The sequence below is a fragment of the Sinohyriopsis cumingii genome, chromosome 4, assembly GCF_028554795.1.
Source record: "Sinohyriopsis cumingii isolate HCF-2022 chromosome 4, ASM2855479v2, whole genome shotgun sequence".
Taxonomy (NCBI): domain Eukaryota; kingdom Metazoa; phylum Mollusca; class Bivalvia; order Unionida; family Unionidae; genus Sinohyriopsis; species Sinohyriopsis cumingii.
The window spans coordinates 109,212,406-109,231,976 of record NC_142964.1 but is presented as its reverse complement, the minus strand read 5'-3'; the positions used below and the strand labels follow the sequence as shown (position 1 = coordinate 109,231,976).

The window sequence follows — 19,571 nt, the reverse complement described above, 5'->3', positions numbered from 1 at the left end:
GCATTCTTTTCTTAAACGAAGGTTTTGTTGCTATTTGAAGAAACTGCAGGTAAAAATATAGTAAAACTTATGTTATCTCCATTATATACCGATACACTTTTTCCTCTTTAAGGGTATATGTTAATCTTTCTTTTTTACATCAGGCCGGTCACTCTGTCATGAAATATGATATATTCAAAAATGATGTCATTTAAAGCAAGTGTGGGACGTGTTTTAATTTGGGAACCTTTTGACTTGAGTACGTTTTGACTTGGATATGTTTCGTTCTGGGTACGTTTTTACTTGGGTACGTTCCGGTTTGGGTACGTTTCGACTTGGGTACGTTTCGGTTTGGGTACGTTCTGAGTGTAAACTGCTGAATTGGCTGGGGAAATCGTAGGAGTGTGCTAAGAGAATTTAGTCTTGTGGGTGGAATGAGGGAGGTCAGATTATGTTATGCCATGAGAAACAAAAATGCTTTCAGTAATTGCAGTACTCAAATTTTAATATATTAGTACTTGATATAAAAAGTAGTTTTGTTACTGTATTTGTGACCATGAAACATGTATAAAAGAGCAAGTTACCCTGTATTTTCATGTTACGTTTTCTTTAATGGGCGCAATGATAAGTATATTGTATTGTAGGTTAGCAGTCAGTTGGTCATCATTTGCTACGTATTAAATTAAATTTACATTGCAGACAATTCGAATCATAACAAAATCAGTATCAGAATTTTTCAATTATATATATATATTTATGACAGCAGTAAATATTAATTAATTTCATTGAGTTGAAAGTTATTAAGTGTTAAAATGGAAGTATAGATATGGGCGAAAACTAGTTCCAGAAAACCAATTTAATGTATAATGTGTTTACCCTTTGTTTTGAACAATATTTGTGCAACTGCAGATAATTGCGTTGCAAAGAAATTGTGAGTTTAAAAGTCTATACCTGGTTACGTTGGAAGTTTGAATTCCAAATGTTCAATTTCCTTGCTATAATCTATTTTAGAAATAAATGTACTGTGTGTATTTATGTTTAGCAGCATAAAGTGTGGATATTATATGTTGGAAGTAGTATAGGGAAAATGTTATGTTGTTGTGCAAAAGTATTTTAATTAAAACTTTTTCAAAAATGTCAAATTGAGTCATTGTAATATATATCCGTTATATAATGCTAGTAATAGTACTTGCATTTAATTTCAGCTGAAAGACATGTTATATGGTTCGTTACACCATTAATAAAATTCACTCACAATTTCTAGAGAAATATTTCATATGTATACAAAGTAATATTCTATTTCAAAATTAAATATATTCGGTAATCACCAGGCCGATGAATTTGATATAATTAAATGATGCATCCAATGCATCCGTTTGCAAGTTCGAATTATGTACACTTGCTTTACTAAAAAAAAACTCATACACTGTGAAAGCTAGACTCGTAAATCATAGGTCTGTGATAGTTTAAAAATCCAGAGTGTGCATTAACTTGAAGATTTTATGATGCCAATATGGATTGGGCTCTGGTGATTGTATAGAAATTTCAATTAACCTATTAAGTACATGTCCCACATTAGTGATCAATTAACCAAGTGTCAACAAATGTCGCTGACTCGGGTGTACAATCTGTCATTTCCAAATTCGTCATTAGCTAAATAGATTGCATCATCTTTTTTTCAAATCGCAGTACCTATGCAAAGTAACACATAAAACAGTATATTCCTATTCATATCCATCCATATCTAACTCTTTAGGGCACTCTATTAAGCAGATTATTTTACATTTTGTATCCATTTTCTGTAGTGTAACATGATATAAAGCCGTACCTACTTTTTGTATTGAGAGAGAGAGAGAGAGAGAGAATGAATTCGCCGTTCAAACTCAAATTGTTTCCACAATTCTGAAGACTACGAGTTTGACAGTCTACCATTATCACCATATACTTGCCCACCTGAATAGACCATTATCCTTGGTCTTCAAAACTGCTGAGATCCATACCATTAACCACATGTCAACCTTTTCGGGGAAAGACAAGTTATGCAACTCCATAGACGTACCGTCTAAAACAGGATCAGTCAAATGCAGACTTTATTATCACTAGGTAAAAATTGCATATGTCTTTTTCTGCAAATTTGAAAGTGCAAATCATATTATATATTTTGTGCAATAGCTACTCACAAAAAAGTTGTAATAATGTCAGACATCAAACAAGTACATTTATAGCCATCAGAGACTCAGCAAACATGGATATTGCAGTTAGCCAAGCACATTCAGTCAAGTGTCTGAATGTATGTCACTTCTGATGGTTTAAATGAGTATATATTGCTGTATACTGACCAATTTAAGACCACTTCCATGTAGTATGTTTTCTTGAGTATTTTTCAAATCAATCTATATGCAATGCATGTCATTTTTCCATTTACATGGTATACATCTGCCTGCTTTTGTTGCTAACGGAAGAAATTCGTAGGTGCTTTTGTTAACTTGTATATATTAACTCGTTGATCACCTGCTTGACTCAAACCATTATTTTGGACAATCTTCTGTTTCCATACATGACTAATGTCATATACACCACATCTAGGTAATTACAGTTAATATCCTGTTTTACTTCCAAAAAATAGTTGATAGACAAGCCATTGGCATAAAAACCGTTTTATTATTTATTTTAATGAGATATTCCGGCATACGCTAGAACGTTTGAGCGCCTGCAGCCATATGACCTACCAACTGTATCAAAACTGCTTTCATAACTTCGTAGCCTATAGGGTATTAACAGCAGGCATTTGGTTAATTCGATTTAATAATTTACGAAAGGCACTCGGCAATCCATGTCACAGGTGGGGCATTATAAATTGCACATAAGGTGATGCGACTACCTTGACAAACTCCGGATATCACCATTAGCATTCCTGTTTCCGCGCAAAGTATCAAGGAAGAGATAAGAATGCACTTTTTCCATGTCCCTAGGAAAATATTGAGACATCTCTGTTACACGTTTCATATGACAATATTGGTTTTTGTAATTTTCCTGTTACATAAACGCGTTCAAAAATGTGAAAGAACTGGAACAACCCAATTGTATTGTAGAACAGGATGTTCGTACATATGAGTCTTTGGTTATTACACTGTTTCAATGAGATGTAAAAGTCTACAAACGGGAACATATATATACATCTTACTAAATATATGTCACAAATCACGGCGCTGTCACAGCTTTCACTTGGTGGGTTGAGAAAGAGTCTAAGTGCTGTTGTTTTTAGCAAGTAACATACATTGCATAAAACGTCACAGAAAATGGAGCTTAGTGATTCTAGAAATTATTTCATGGATAGTGTAGAAGAGTGCATTCCGCATCTACCCGTTAGAGGTAAAGGAAAACAATTACACATATTTATAAACTTATTTTGTCCGGATTAAAGTTGAACGCAAATGGCACATTCATCTTAAACATCAGAGACGCTTTTAATCATTATTATCTGAACATCATCATAAAATAGCCAGACACCGATAAAAGGCGAACACGACATGAGACTCTTGACGCAACAACTCATTTATTCAGTGTTGAGATGAATTACAACGGAGAATCACAATACAATAACTTGAAACTTGTTGAACAGGGTAATTTTAGAAGAAACAACTACCGAACACAATACCCCTTTAAACTTCGGAAGACATGCAGTGTATGTTTGTCTCAGTCAATGCATGTCTTGGATTTTGTCGCGCTCTTTTCACTATTCCTATACATTACTTGAAGGAACACGATCTCAATGGTGATTAAAACTTATCACTTCACTAGAAAATAATTTTGTTGAAACTCTTGCGAGTGATTAAAATGCAAAACTACTCCAGTGTAAGAGAAAGACTTGCGGCACAATGTCAGCACATCACATGTCCATGAAATGTATATATCTTAGTCATCTACACCGACATACAACGTATCCAATCTGAACAGGTATGAGAGATAAGAAGCCAAAGGGATTAGCGACCAAACCAATGACCTAGTATTGGCCTTGATTGGACACTGGTTTCAATAAATGTTATATCAGGTGGTTGGTCCATTAAAAATCAATTAATGTTCAATAATAATCACTTTTAAATCAAATGCAGTACCCGTCTATCCATTGAAAGTGTTAAGCGTTTCTAAGATATATACATCTTGTTAGACTGGCGAGACATGGTGAATGTATTTTGGCAAGCAATGAGAAAAGTACGGATAAGATAAGATACACTTAGAGCTTATGCAATGTTGGTTTCAAAACAGATCTTTCGGTACAAAATGAACACAAACGAAGACAAAATAAATTCCAAAGAATATAAACCGGATATAAACACTGTGACACAACCTTTCCGCTTCTTAGCCACAGTTTACAGATACAAGCTGGTATATAAAGAAATATCTGCTCAGAAGAAAAACTCTTCATATCACATTATGTATATACAGAACTGGATCTCAGTGTATTTCAAATATGTTGCTTTAAGTAACTAACTTATTTACATTGAACAAGTAAACTATTTTCTGCCCACGTATATGAGTCTCAGAAGTTTTCGAAGTGGTGTTGATATGACGGAAAATCCTCGTACTGCTTAACCTTAGAACATGCTTTCTCTACTGCTAGGGTCATTGGCGGTGGACCACAGCTGAAAACACCAATCTGTTTCACCTGTGACAAGGAACAACATGCAATGCTAAAATGAATGATCACATACGCAAAAAAGAAACAGCCAACAGGTTAAGAACCATCTTTTGATATTCAACATAAAAGAAGAAATATAAATAAAATAATCCGTATTACAAGCTCTAAATGGTCGTGCTGATCGAACTGATTTGTCCAGTTATACTGATAGTTGGACTTCTAATGATTAAAGAGGTTGATGGATTTGCTGATTTTTAGTTGTGTGTTTAACACATTATTTGTTGTATCATGCCATTGACATGGGAAATAAGTGACATTCCAAGGAGACATCGAGGTAGCTTTTGTTGACTGTCCTGACTGTCCTATCGTAAACAAAAAACGAACACAAAATATCGACCGATATGAAGTGCCTTCTTAAATATAATACAGTGCGTACCTCATACAATTTTAGTAAGCATATCTGAAATAAAACTGAACAGTTAGCAGTAAAATAATGCCAAAAAAATTAATTATAAAATGCTGAGGCAGCAAAGCATAACTAAATTATATATTTACATAAATTTTAATCGCATGCAGTATTTTACGAAGTCTGTTTTCCTTACATTCGGATGTTCATAATGAAGGGACTGGAAGAAATCCACAAAATCAGGACGACCAAAATGAGTAACTGCCTCGAGTCCAGTAAACAGGCTCCTACCGGATATCTTCTGGAAATGGCGCTCACAAACGTACTGGAAAACATAGTGTCATGATGATATGGTGTCATTGTAGAAGATAGAATGGCAGCAAATTGATTTAATTTAAATGTAAGTTAAAATAAGAACTGACGACTAAATACAAAATTTTGTTTGTTTTGTTTTGTTGTTTTAAATCAAAAGCCCGTCAGTAAGGAGTCGCTGTTTCTAAGGCTGCAACATCCATTGGTAGGAATGCGCTTTACATCTGCCTGACTGGATCTCTTTGACTCTTAAACAGCAGATACTCAAACACATGGTTGCTTTTAAACGTGTAGAAATAGAATGTGATTGAGTCTGCATAATGTTCGAGGAAACTGAGACCTATATGTATTATCTTTATATCAGGAACTTTGCCTTTGCGAGCTAAAATATACGGAAAACATAATCAGATGGATGTTATGCAGCAAAACCTACATGCTATATCCAAATTTATTACAGATCATACAATTCAGTTGGATGTGTGTTTGAAGGCGATATACAGTTTAAATGTGTTCAATATGAAGAAGTAGTATTACCAACATGGTGGTGCGCAGGTCATATTTATGCTGGAACTGGGTGATGATAATGTGTGTGCTGACCAGTTTCTTGTGATCCGTCGTTTCCACCTCCCTGATGATATCTGTCAGCCATTCGAACTGTGTCTGTGTTCTTGTAACCCATAGGAAATATACCTTTAAGAGAAATAAACTGGCAGTTCTAGGAGGATAATTCTGGAGTTAACCATTATATATTTATTCAGTTTTACTGTGGAACATATGCAGGCAACATGAAAATACTGAAATAATGATTTTTTATTGCCGACATGAACTCCAGCGCAACGGGATTTATGCGGTGTATGTGTAGCTAATGAAACTTTAAATACTGAGCATTTGGCAGAATATCGAGCCATACATATGTTTAATATTGGAGATGTAAGAGGTACAGACCGTAAATTGTGCTGAACATTATACCTTTTCACAAGGAAACTTGGCTCCTATCTTTGATTTATGGGCAATGTCCTTGAGAATAGAGGCAAAAGGAGTAACGCCAATACCTCCTCCGATCAGCACAGACACTGGGAACCTGTACCAATCTTGATGTCCTTCCCCAAACGGACCGTCCAGGTACAACTGTGTAAAAAGAAACATCTGAAGATTTGGTGTCAAACATTAATATAGAACGTGCATACGGTCAAGCTATATCGAATTCAATAATATTTTATCTTTCATTCCCTCAATTGTAAATTACAATCCTACTGGCATTATAATCTGTCTTGTATTTGATTTTGTGTCTTGTTTTTGAAAATATATTGCTGGGCACGGGGCCACAAATCGCACAATTTATGTTAAAACACTATAAATATGAATGATGTTTTCTTGAAAGTCTTTTAGCAGATAGTTTGCTATATATTTCATTCACCTTTTATAGGTTGTAAAATTTTTGGATCAAATTAAGTTAAAATCACTCAATAATCAATGATCGACAGCGTGTTACTAAATGAAACGGCTATTCTCTGCCAGACTGCGGATATTGTGTATCTGAATGTGCCTCAGAAAAGTAACCAATAATCTTCATACATGTATTTTGCAAAGTTTCCAACGATTAGCAGTTAGTATTTTGTATCACTTTCACCATGGATTTAACACACAATGCTATTCATGTTGTACAAGAGTACCAAGGTTATATATGTAAAAAAATAAAATTTAAAGAACGTACCATAGGTAGTGGTTTGTCTCCCCTGTCATTAATGTCATATACCTTTCGGAGATTCATGGTCCAGGGCCCAACTGCCCTGATGTGTAGCTTTAACTGATCCTCGTGTGGAGCGGAGGTTAGCGTGAAAGGGTGGTATTCATTTTCCCCGAGTTCATGACACGCTATTCTAACCCACTGACCCGACTTGTACTCAAAGTTCAAAGGTCGCTTGAAGGTCAAGGCCGTGACATCTGCAACGATCCATTATGTGTTACACTATTGAAAAAACCTTTGAAAAACTTAACAATATTGAAAACTGAAGTCAGTTGGTGCGAATCTTCTGAACCCAACTGTATTGCTGATGATATGACGGTTGCGGATTAGGACAGAAACTAATCCAAGTTATTGATTTCATTATGGTACTGTATGCTAAAACACAAGACAAATTATAATCCTTATTACTTTGTCAACTAAATGCTCTTCATTATTTCTCTCTCTCTCTCTCTCTCTCTCTCTCTATATATATATATATATATATATATATATATGTACATTTATATATAATTGATAAGTAGATACGCTTTTGTTTTGGAAGACGTATTAATATCTCATACGTTTGGAGATGTATGAATGTATGTGTGTATGTATGTATGTATGTATGTATGCATGCATGCATGTAATAAAGTATTACTATTTATATATCTGTGTCGCCGAGTTAAATTGTGGATATCGAATTTGTTTTAGATATTCTTTCCAAATGAATATCGTGTAGTATTATGAATTATATCCATGTTTTTCAAGAGTCGTGGAACGACTTGTGTTATCGATCGTAATACTTCCAGCACACCACAGATACAGTGATTCATCACCCAGAAAGGATATATTAATATAATTGTAATCCATACCGACATAGGAATACAAGGAGTTATGATCTTATCGTATCCATTTAAAAAGGTATCGGGAAAAGTAAAGCTGATCCTGGTGGTTACTGACAAATGTCTACATTGCAAGTAATACACAATCTATTTGAAGAATTGTACAATAAAAAAGTTTTTTTTTAGACGTGAGTGTAACTCAATTCCACGACTTCCAAGAGCAAGATTTTAAGAAACAGCTAATCTTCCTCACAGCTGCTATCAGCCTTCAAACGGTTATCCACTGCAACTCCAACAATGGTAGCTATAAATATACTGCCTTCCACGTTTTCCAAAATGTGTTTGACATTTTCGGCACAATACAATTCATTTAGAACTCTTCAAATATTGAAGGTGAAATCTGGATAATAATAAAGACACGTGCCGCTATAGCTATAGCTTGAGATAAGTCAAGGAGTAATGCATGATATAGTCCGTTCCTCCGTCTTTATCTCATATTCACAGAGGAGATGCTGTTACGAATCTAAGGTATTAAACTAAGAACAAAAACGAGCGAATACCATAACGTTTTGTAACAGTCAAAATATAATTTATATCTCTAAAATACAAATATTAAAATTCAAAATAACTTACAGTATCGTAAATGAAATCCTAAATAGTCCTAAATGTTCTATTACAGGTCCAAAAGTATTGAAAAATTCAAATGAGTTCTGGTGGTATTCTGAATGAAGTTCACTATAGTACGGATGTGTCTATAGTCTTGATAAACCAAAATAATATAATAAAAAATGTCTTTAAATGAATTCACAGTAATTCCGAACCAATTAAATCCGAATATCAGACTACTTTGTAATTCTAATGAATAATTGAATGAAAGAAATAAAGCATTCTCAATTCATCATCATCATCATCAGTCTCATGACCTAGTGTGGTCGTTGAGGCACTGTGCTGCTGAACATCTGACCAGTTCCCTCCACTTTTCTCGATCATGTGCCAATGCCTGTGTCTCCGCAAAACTTTTCCTGGTCCATTCTGTGATGTTGTCAGTCCACTTTTTTCTCTTTCTACCTCTCCTTCTGCCACCCTGGACGCTGCCCTGCAGTACTGTTGTGGATAGACTGTTGGCTCTAGTGACATGGCCATACCATTTCAGCTTTCTCATTTTGACGGTGGTGAGGAGGTCCTCATATTGGCCTACTTCGCGCCTGATGGTGTTATGCACTTCTTCATTTGTGATGTGGTCCATGTAAGAGATGCCAAGGATGGTTCTGTAGCATCTCATTTCAAGTGACTGGATTCTTCGTTGTAATTCTGCTGTCAGAGTCCATGCCTCACATGAGTACAAAAAGACTGAGATGACTAGAGATCGCAATAGTATGATTTTAATTTTCATACATATATTCTTGTCTCTCCAGATGGGTCTTAGCTTTGACATAGCTGCCATTTTTTGTGCTGCTCTTGACAAAATTTCTGCTCTTGATCCATCTTCAGTGATTATGGAACCAAGATATTTGAACTGGCTCACTGTTTCCAGTTCATGTCCTCTGACTTTAATCTTGGCTGAGATTTGTTTGCCACTAGTTGTCATCAGTTTTGTCTTCTCAGCGCTTATCTCCATGTCAAATCTGGAAGATGTTTCATCCAGGTTCTTCCCTAAGGTGGCTAGCTCGTCTTCACTGCCTGCCAGCCCATCAATGTCGTCTGCAAAGCGGAGGTTGGTGATCTTACGCCCTCCAGTGCTGACTGTCCCACAGTGGTTTTCCAGGGCTTCGCTCATGATGCGCTCTAAGTAGATGTTGAAAAGCGTGGGTGACAGGAGACAGCCTTGACGCACTCCCACTGTTGTCTGGAACCAGTCCCCCACAGCAACTTGGGCAATTACTGCACTGGTAGCCTTGGCGTACAGCTGCTTGATGGTATTGGTTAACTTTTGACCCATGTTATACTTCTTCACTGTGGCCCACAATGCCTCATGCCACACTCTCAATTGGAGAAAACTATATGTAACTCCTTTGCGACTGATAATTATGATAGGAATATAATATTTGCAATAAATATTATCGTATATGGAAAGATGATACATAGCTTTAGAAACAGAAAGAGTGTCAATGACACATTTGCAGCCGAACTTGTAAACAAGGTTATGTACTGTATACAGCTAGACAATCAGGACCTAATGTCCTGAAGTCAAGTCGCATGAAAGATAACTAAATTAGAACGTGGTCTAGTACTCGAATGCGTTTGCTGTGATATAGATATTTCCAAGTGTTCTGCAGACACTCCCATTAAGATATTCTCCCTTTGGGTTGCTCTGCAAGAGTTAGTGCAATATGACACACACCCTTACACTGGAAAGTTGCGATTTATGAATTCACAAATGTTTCAGCGATATTCTTGTAAATGAGTACAAGTAATTTTTAAATAAATTTTAGCCTTTTGACAATTTCAGATCTTTCAACACCTCTATATACAATGAAATTTTATAAGTAATCGATTTAGCAAATTTATTAAAAATGATACTCACCAGAAGGCAAGAGGTCCACCTTTTTCACCAGTATAGGAATCTTTTTCCGGCTCATGCTGACAAGTTTGTCCAGTACAAATAGCACGAGTGGCCCAAGGAGATAATAGTGGGTAAGGGGGGCCTGCACGAGGCGTCCGGACCCATGCAGAATCAATAAGACGTACAGCAGCATATACAGAGTGTGAGTGACCCAGAAAGCCCTAAATACATGGCGACGAGCGTACGGCAGGGCGAAAACATACATAATGATGACGATCAGAACCAGAAATATTCCTGTTATCCCTATAATAATAATAATAATAATAATAATAATATAATGATAACAAGAACAATAACAAAATAGTGAAGAATCATCCAAGTTTATCATACATGGACTGCAGAATAGGATTCCATATAAAAATAGTCTTACAATGATAAATACGCTAAATACGGATATTTGTTTACACAACTTATAGATATATATATATATATATATATATATATATATATATATATATATATATATATATATATATATATATATATATATATATATATATATATATATATATGTATAGACACACATACATACATCATATATGTATATATATAATCGGTTTGATATATGATCATATGAAGCCGAAATTTGCATGACTAATTAAAGGCTTAATTAATATTTATTCATCTTATTCTGTTTGCATTGAGCATGCAAATCCCGATGTGTACAGAAGAATATAAGGATTAGTCGTAGGACATGCTAGAGTTGGGTACCAGATATATCATTGGGAGGGGAAAAAAGAAAACAGGTATTGGAAACAAATATGGAGGCCCCGACCTTTCTGTGAATTCCTTTTGAGTCCCTAACCCTAAGGCATAACTAATGTTATACGAGGGAATGGTCTCTAACGGATTTATCACATGGCGACGGTCTTCTTTCCGAGTATTATATGATCCTATCTTTAATTTTTTTTCCTTTATGCACATCTTTTCGGGCATGTTGGTAAATCGGTTCGTCTGCTCAGAGATTATACTCGTGTCTCTTCCAAGCCATGATTTTTACGGGCAAGTTGGACAGTGCTATGATGATATGGAACAAGATGACTATTTTACATCATTCTATCACACGTTTGGGACCGGTAAGAAGGCATAACAGAAATTAAAACACTTTTAGGATTTTTTTTTGCCTTTGCGTCGATATAGTCATTTTACCATCAGTTAATAAAAGTGATTTGAAACCAATTTCGCATTTGCTCTAAAGTTCAAACTTTGCTTGACAGATACCTAGATTGCATTACCGAAACGGATACAAAGCGTCCTATGTTTTGTCGCACAAGATTCAGTTCTTACTCCGGCAATATACACATACTAAATAAAGGCATTTATTGACTAACCCTATGTTAGAGTTTCTTGTAGACGATGCTGTAAGATGTCAGGTTATAAAATAATTAAACTAGTGTGCAGAACTCGAGAACGACTTTGGAATTCAGGTTACAAAATAAAGACTTGCGACTGTAATTGTATGCAGAAACATGAGAAACCTTTAATATATTAACGGCAGCAATGCTGTGGAACATTCTTAACAGTTCCATTGTGGTTATTAAAAATCAGTATTAGTTATACAGGACCATGACACTGACATCAGTAAATACCACAAACACAGCATATGTAAGGCAAACCAGATACCGGGTCTTGTTAAGAAGAACGTACTAAATCATATTATTGACCTATCTAGGGAAGGGATAATCCTTTTCTAAACAAGACTGAGATGGTACTTAAAGTGTCACTACACATGTACTAAATATACATCACAATACATGTCGAGTTTCATCAGAACCGTCAAATGAGAATGTAGGTCCACATAACAAAGCTGCGCTGATTCGAGAATATATATGTTTATCTGACGCCACCGAGGGAGCTCAATAACAAATACATGCCAACAAGTACATTTTCTTCTATTTCCAGAGAATGATACACTTAAATGGGTTTCCAACTACCAAGAAAAAGACGACGAAGCAAATTATTTCATTTTTATATCCGTTTACTTTACTTCCTTCTGCCTTACTTCATTTCCTCCTCTTTAGCTAACCTGTTTCACGTTATTCTACTTTCGTTGTTGCCAGCAATACTTTTATCATTCTGGCAATAATTTCCACAGTTGTGGGATGGTAATATAATATGAAAAATCACAAATCTATTGCGGTAAGTGTTTCACTGTACATGAGCGACACGGTGAAGTCAACGCTCGTTCTCTCATTTACTTGTATTCATGCTCCCATTGTGAGTGTATCCACACGATGATTTGCCAGTTCCTTTAAGAATACATACTTGATGAGGTGATGACACGTGATTTTATTGTTAGTTTTTGTATATTATATAATTAACTCACCAGTTATTGTCAACCATGCCCAATAATGGAAGGAAGCAAGGACGTCCGATCTGAAAAAACAACCTTGATAAACTAGAGAAAGCTGAAATTAATCGCGACAGTATAAAAGAAAGTGATGGCAAAGTCTTACAAATACAAACTTAATTTCGACTCAAAGAATAATGCAGACAATGAGGATTCACATAAATTTGATTGTAATCGCACCAGTACTATTGTTAGCAGGCTTCACATCATACTTTATGAGTTTAATGAGTACTTCATATAACATTTGGACGTTGCACATGAGCTGTGAATGTTTATATTTACGGTAGAGGCTCATTATAATTGTACAATACTTAGAACACCTACGGCCTGAAATATCCTGTGAACTGGCAGTTCATGTCCATGGATGCGTGTGTGGAGATGTGGTAGAAGTTAATCCCGTGTCCCACACAATGAACAACTGAAAAGTATGTGGAATAAATAGTTTACTATTGCATTGATAAATATATATAACAATTCAACATCATGCGAGAAACATGGAATTTCAAAACTATACTAGATAATAAGGCATTTTTTCAAGATAAATTTAGCTCATTAATTCTTTCCATTTTAGTGAACAAATAGAAGAAATGAAGACACCGAAAAGATTTAATAAAGCAGAGTTTGATAAAAAGGAATGTTTTCAATTTTCGGCATGTTAGCACAACGCTGGCTCTACACTGCCGATTGCACACTAAATTGTAAAACTGTAAAGGGAAACACCACTAAATACACGGGAAGAAAACCTTTTCAAATAAACATTAATAAAAACAGTTAGGCTAAATATAAAATATGTATAAATATATTTCTTAGAATGTGCTAGTTTTCATTTCGGCTTCGGCACGTCCTGTCAAAATGGAAAAAGGTACAAGTTTAGAAATTTGGTGTATGCCAATAAGGTACCTTGAGCTTATATGGAATTGCGAAAAACTATATCAAAGAAACCAACCGGTGAATATCAGCGCTACTATAGCAATCAGTTTGTGCATGGCGTAAGCGGAGTCGAAGGGGATAAATCTGTGAAGGAACGTTTCTCTCAGGAAGGTGATTGTATTCCTGCTCATGGTGATTAGTAGAGTTGAGTACGTCCACATCATGACGCTGGCGGCACCACGTGTAACCGTAACACCGTAACCCGCTATGCGACGAAGGCCACCATGCTCAAGTTGAAAGGAATAATCTGCATATAAAAATTGCGATGTTAACAAAAGATGCATTCTCATGCCCTCTATACTATTATTTGCATAACGATATTGAACTAAACTTTGGATTTTGAACTGTCATTAATTTCATTGATTTGCTTTTTCAACAGAGCCAAATTATGTGTTTAGCGGCCATCAATTTGGACCTGACGGTCTCTAAAAATAAAGATGTTTGCGAAATTAAAGCTTACATTTTTCTATAATTATTACAAAAATTAAAACGTGGACATTTTAATCGGGTGATTCATTTATTTGGGCAATAATTAACGCAAGTTTGAATGTACTATCGATTGAAGGAATGCACAGTTCATCAATTATCTATGGGTAGTATTTGATTACTGCATACAATATTGTCCTGGTGGCTCGTGTATCTATGAGTATTATATGATTACTGCATTCAATATTGTCCTGGTGTCTCGTGTATTTTTATCAATTACTTGTGTTTACTATTTTATGGGATTTATGACTGAACGAGAGACAGCATGGGGCAAAACAATGTGTGCAATACCTACTCTGAATTTCACTTAATACTTATTGTTATAGTCAACATGAGAATAATTACGTTCACAATGTATACTGATAATAATTATGTAGCATGATAATCTGGAGATACTAGTATATTTTGTAAACTCGGCTAAGGTACCTGTAAAAAATTGTGTGGCATATTTTGATTACCTTATCTGCTTTGATGGTAATCGAGTTTCACCTTATAAAATCGAGCTTGCATAACAACTGCACCCTTATGCCCATGTACTACAAACTGTAGTCAGTACGAGGAGCCTGTAGTCAATATAGCATGTGAAGTCTGAAACAAATGCTTTCATAAAAATATTTTCTTAAATGTTTCTTCTTCTTCTTCTCTCCCATCAGCAAGTCTCTACTGCAATGACCTTGAAGTTGTCTAATCAACCAGACAAGACGTACCGTATGCAATCGCGTATAAGTCGGATTCAACATCGTAAATCCAGATCTGTCGTCTCATAATAGATCTTGGTCGATGCAGCTTTCTACGATTACTCAATAGAACGAAAAACAAGACAGACACTTATATGCCTTCACATAAGGCGTCGGCAGATAATGGCCTAAGTGTTTTGAACCTGAACCTGATTTACGATCAAGTATATACGGTATCGTCAGATCTCGCATTTAATGGTCATAGTATTACTAACGAAATACCTTCCTTATTGATATTCAAGCTTATTTTCTGTAAATATTATTCGTAACGGTCGTGCAGTACTTTCCCTGTCTTTGTATACTCATATTCATAGTTTACTAGCTTCATTTAAGAATAAATGTGACAAGATTCAATTTGCTTACAGTGGGCTCTTTCTACAAAGATTCCTACGGTAATGAGAATGTAGATGGTAACCCAAAAGATCTGACGACGGTAGTTCTCTACCCAGCTGAAAAAAGCAAACTTTCTTTTCTCCCACTTTGTTTTCGGATGCTCTTTGTGCTTGGTTGTGATCGTCACCTGCGATTTCGTGAGGGATAACGCTGCATGTGATGAATCGTTGTTGTCAAAGCCACGGCTTAAAAACAAAATGATCTATCGAAGTTAACAAAATGCATGCAAACATAATTTGTGTGTGCATTTCTCTGACCAATCACTGTCAGTTAATAAACACTTTCAAGCTTATATGTAAAGGAACTGAACTTAGTGGCAGCAAAATGCACGATGCAATATTAATCACTACATGATATTGGCTTGTTTAATAGGAAAAGATATATCTGATTTGTATTAAAATGAACAACGTACATTATGACCAAAGACAACAACAGTTCTAGGCAAGTCTTAAATACTTTATAGTGTTAAATGGCTTTATAATTTTAATTAAAAGTGAAAGGAATCTATCGCAACAGGCAATCTTTAGTCATTTGTACTGAGGGTATCTAATTTACTAACTATTGGATGTATTTATTGCTCAATCTGGTTGTATACATTTCAGAGAGAGATGGATGAAAGGCTTGATTCTCAATATTTATGTGATTATGTTTTATTATATATTTAACTGTTTGAAACTCCAATGAAATGGAAGACAGAGCTTACGCGAATCCATCGATAAACGTCTTGCGTCTGGATTGGAATCTTTTGGCCAGATGTCCTGTTTTTCTTTCTCCTGAAAAGTACAACGATAAAAGATATGAAACTATTTTATAAGAGTAAACAAATGTCATTTGATAATTCGTTCGGTGATTTACATTTCTTTTAATATAGTATCTGAGGGTAAAATGAGATTACCACATATACGTGTTGATGCAAATGCCATGTGTGTCAACAAATCATATTTATTTATCTAAGTAACACAATCTACACAATGTTGTTGAATTAGATTAAATAGTTCTCTTCCAGAAATGAGTGTGAATAATTGTTTGCAGGTTTCATCCATATTTGAAAGGTTCATGATTTCAACCAACATTGATGGTATTAAAGTTGTAAAGTGAACAGTTGAAATCGTTACATATTTACTTTGTTTAACGTTCACAAAAGAAGAATTCAGTAGATTTGTAGCAGCAACGATTCTCTTGGCTCTTTGGCCAAGACTTCCATAAAACCTTACAAAACAAGCAAACAGCCACTTTAAACAAAGAGAAGGAAAAAAACACCACAATAACGAAATCTTCTACCTTAAACCGAGGCTTCTTTAAGCTTGTTTCTCAAGACATTTGTGAAGAATTTCAACTACCTATAGCTACAAAGAACACGTTCTATACAGGTATAATACAAAATTCAAATGACGTAAGATCAAGTGCCATTTGCAAGAGTACGGGTATATACAAACCAATTGCTGTACATCCGTTCTTCTGTTGGACAACATTATGTGTTTGGATATGTTTCATTACATCGTCTTTACTAGACTTTGGGAATTATTGCCATCTCGTGCAGAAGTTAAAATGACTGCAATTTCAATTGGACATATACACATTTATGGAATTTATGTTAAGATTAGGCCCTAGGCAATTGAATCCACATCATGACATAAAAAAGGAAATAACTCTATGTACGAGTAACGATTGAAACGTTCTCGTTTCCTATTCGGGTGAAATGGGTATTATTATATATCACGTGTTGTGTTTCTTTTATATACCTCTTGGACTAAAGTGAGGTATGAAACCTACATATAAGCATGAACTGATGACGTGATGCACGGGACGATCTCACATATATGTGATATGAAGACGACAGAAATGTACGTAACAGTGATCACGAAAACAAAGTAGGGACAACAAATTGTCGCTCTTCATCATATTAATGTAAGACAAGCTCTTTTTTCTTCTAATGGACCTTAAATGAATATAAAATCTAAACTGCAATTTTTACAAAAATGTTATGCATATTGATTCAGCAGTTTTACAAGATATGGCCGATTAAGTACAAACATTCGTGTTGATATTCTAAGCTGTGGATGTTACCATGATCAATATATTTGTGAGGTGACTCAAATCTGGTTTAATTCATGTACATTCTTCATATGATTCGATGTTGCATAAAGTTTGTATGAGAACTATTAACAAAGCACGGGGAACAACGATGCTAAAATGTATATTCAATAGTGACAATGAATTCAGATGGTATGATACTGGACAAATCCGTTGATGATAATGTCACGTTTGTTCAAACTACTTCAAAATATACAGAGCTACGACTTTAGGTCTTAAAGAGTGCAACTGAAAGGAAGTGAAAGCAACAATTTAAGTAAAATCAAGAACAATGCATTTATCTACACTACAAAGTGTAAATTTAAAGGACTCTTATAGGGCTGTGAATTAACAACCAAAAAATACTAAATGCCCTTTCAAAAGTAAAGAAATATAAAATGATACTGATAATTTCCAATATTCATTAATGTCCTCATGTAACACAATAATGCAATCTTCCATGACTTTAAATGAATTCACGTAAGTAAAATTTAATGTATTAATCCCAAACAGTCAATGAGGACATTATTAATTTAAATGAACATATGAAATAAATAGTTTCTATGTATTTTTCACACTGACCCTTCGGCTGAAGTCGTAAAAATGATGAGAAATATGTAGTATTCTGCTGTTCTGGCACAAAAGTAAATATTAGTATTTTAGTGCCTGATACTTTTGAGTCACACAACAACACGAAATCACATAACACCTTGAAATCACACAACACCTTGAAATCACACAACATCACGAAGTCACACAACACCTTGAAATCACAACCTTGAAATTACACAACACCTTGAAATCACACAACACCAAGTAGTAGCACATCAACTCCATTTATTTCTCTTAACGAATGATGATAACACTTTATGTCGTGTTACTAGATAGCTACCCAGTGTGTGTGTGTGTGTGTGTGTGTGTGTGTGAGAGAGAGAGAGAGAGAGAGAGAGAGAGAGAGAGTATATTCGTTACAGTTGAATTATGTTTTGTAAAAGATACAATTAGAAAATTATCTCTTACCGTCAAGTCTGAGAGTTGCATTCTCGAAAACCTTTTCATATTCGTCTGAGGCAAAGATTTGCTTAAATGTATCGAAACCCATAATGTCGGCGCTCCGAAGTCCAGCTTGGGAGTAGAGATTATCTATCAACATATTGACCTGGTCATCTCCAAGTTTGCCGTCGGACAGCTCCAATATCGACCTGGATACACCGAAACATACAACGTAAGTATGGTCCTGTCTGTCAAATTCATAATTAACCTCATCAAACATATCATCAAAACTGACAAGGGAATATACAGTGTTCAATACGGTTTTCACTATCTCAACCCTCCTTTATCTCTATAATGGGTGTGATGAAACCGAACAGTGAAACGTACAATATGCAGATTAGTTCTCCAAATTCCAAAAGAACATTTTCTCTTTCATAGCTATTCCAATCCACAGCATGTAAGCTAGTAATCAAAGTTTCTTTACATTTGTAGTTCTGATGGATTTAAATGACTGGGATGATTTCGTACGTATTCAAGTAAACGCCAGTCAACATTTAATGGGCCACGAATGAGCTTTTGTATATATAAATGCAAGAAACTGACAACGAACAGTGCAAAACTAGTATCAAGCTAGCTTGAACGCTTTCGACTCTTTAATGAGCCTTTTTCAAAGTCAAATACAAAACATGGACAAGACAAATAAATAAAACAGTAAAACGGTTATGTTTGCGAAACTTTCTATGGCTGTTTCTACAGGAATTCAACCTTTTAACTATATTATGTGTCAACTAGTTTATTTCAGTTTGTTGCTAATACTGGAAAATATTTGTATTGACCTAGAAATTGATGAGCCAGAACGACATTATTTAGATCGTTGTGAAAATAAATGTTTCAGTTTAGTCATTTATATATTATTTAATGTTCGCAAACATAACAAAATAACACATGCCAAATTACATGTCTGTAACAGCAAACAATGCAGAAGAATAGGAGTGTAGATGTCAGAGAGTTATGCATTTTGTTCTTATTTTTGTTTTAAATCTCGTACAGTGATTCAAAGACAATCAAAATCAAGTTTAAAGTCGTGAGACCAGTACTATCGGTATTTTTGAAAATTAATGAAAATCAAGTAGACTCTGCTC

General features: G+C 35.1%; 1 protein-coding gene across 2 annotated transcripts in view; it reads right to left on the bottom strand.

Annotated features, from left to right (window-relative positions):
* Nucleotides 1-3,510: 3,510 nt before the first annotated feature.
* LOC149801860 (dual oxidase 1-like) overlaps nucleotides 3,511-19,571 on the bottom strand; it is a 57,117-nt gene continuing 41,056 nt past the window's right edge. For both annotated transcript variants that reach the window (XM_089956228.1, XM_089956230.1), the window contains exons 20-31: nucleotides 18,457-18,638; nucleotides 16,067-16,136; nucleotides 15,334-15,548; nucleotides 13,764-13,994; nucleotides 13,142-13,235; nucleotides 12,794-12,843; nucleotides 10,429-10,710; nucleotides 7,051-7,280; nucleotides 6,306-6,464; nucleotides 5,871-6,026; nucleotides 5,221-5,349; nucleotides 3,511-4,645 (exon numbers count right to left, since the gene is read on the bottom strand). In XM_089956228.1, coding sequence (XP_089812354.1) covers nucleotides 4,520-4,645; nucleotides 5,221-5,349; nucleotides 5,871-6,026; nucleotides 6,306-6,464; nucleotides 7,051-7,280; nucleotides 10,429-10,710; nucleotides 12,794-12,843; nucleotides 13,142-13,235; nucleotides 13,764-13,994; nucleotides 15,334-15,548; nucleotides 16,067-16,136; nucleotides 18,457-18,638 — 1,924 coding nt within the window. In that variant the 3' untranslated portion in view covers nucleotides 3,511-4,519. The remainder of the gene's footprint in view (nucleotides 4,646-5,220; nucleotides 5,350-5,870; nucleotides 6,027-6,305; nucleotides 6,465-7,050; nucleotides 7,281-10,428; nucleotides 10,711-12,793; nucleotides 12,844-13,141; nucleotides 13,236-13,763; nucleotides 13,995-15,333; nucleotides 15,549-16,066; nucleotides 16,137-18,456; nucleotides 18,639-19,571) is intronic.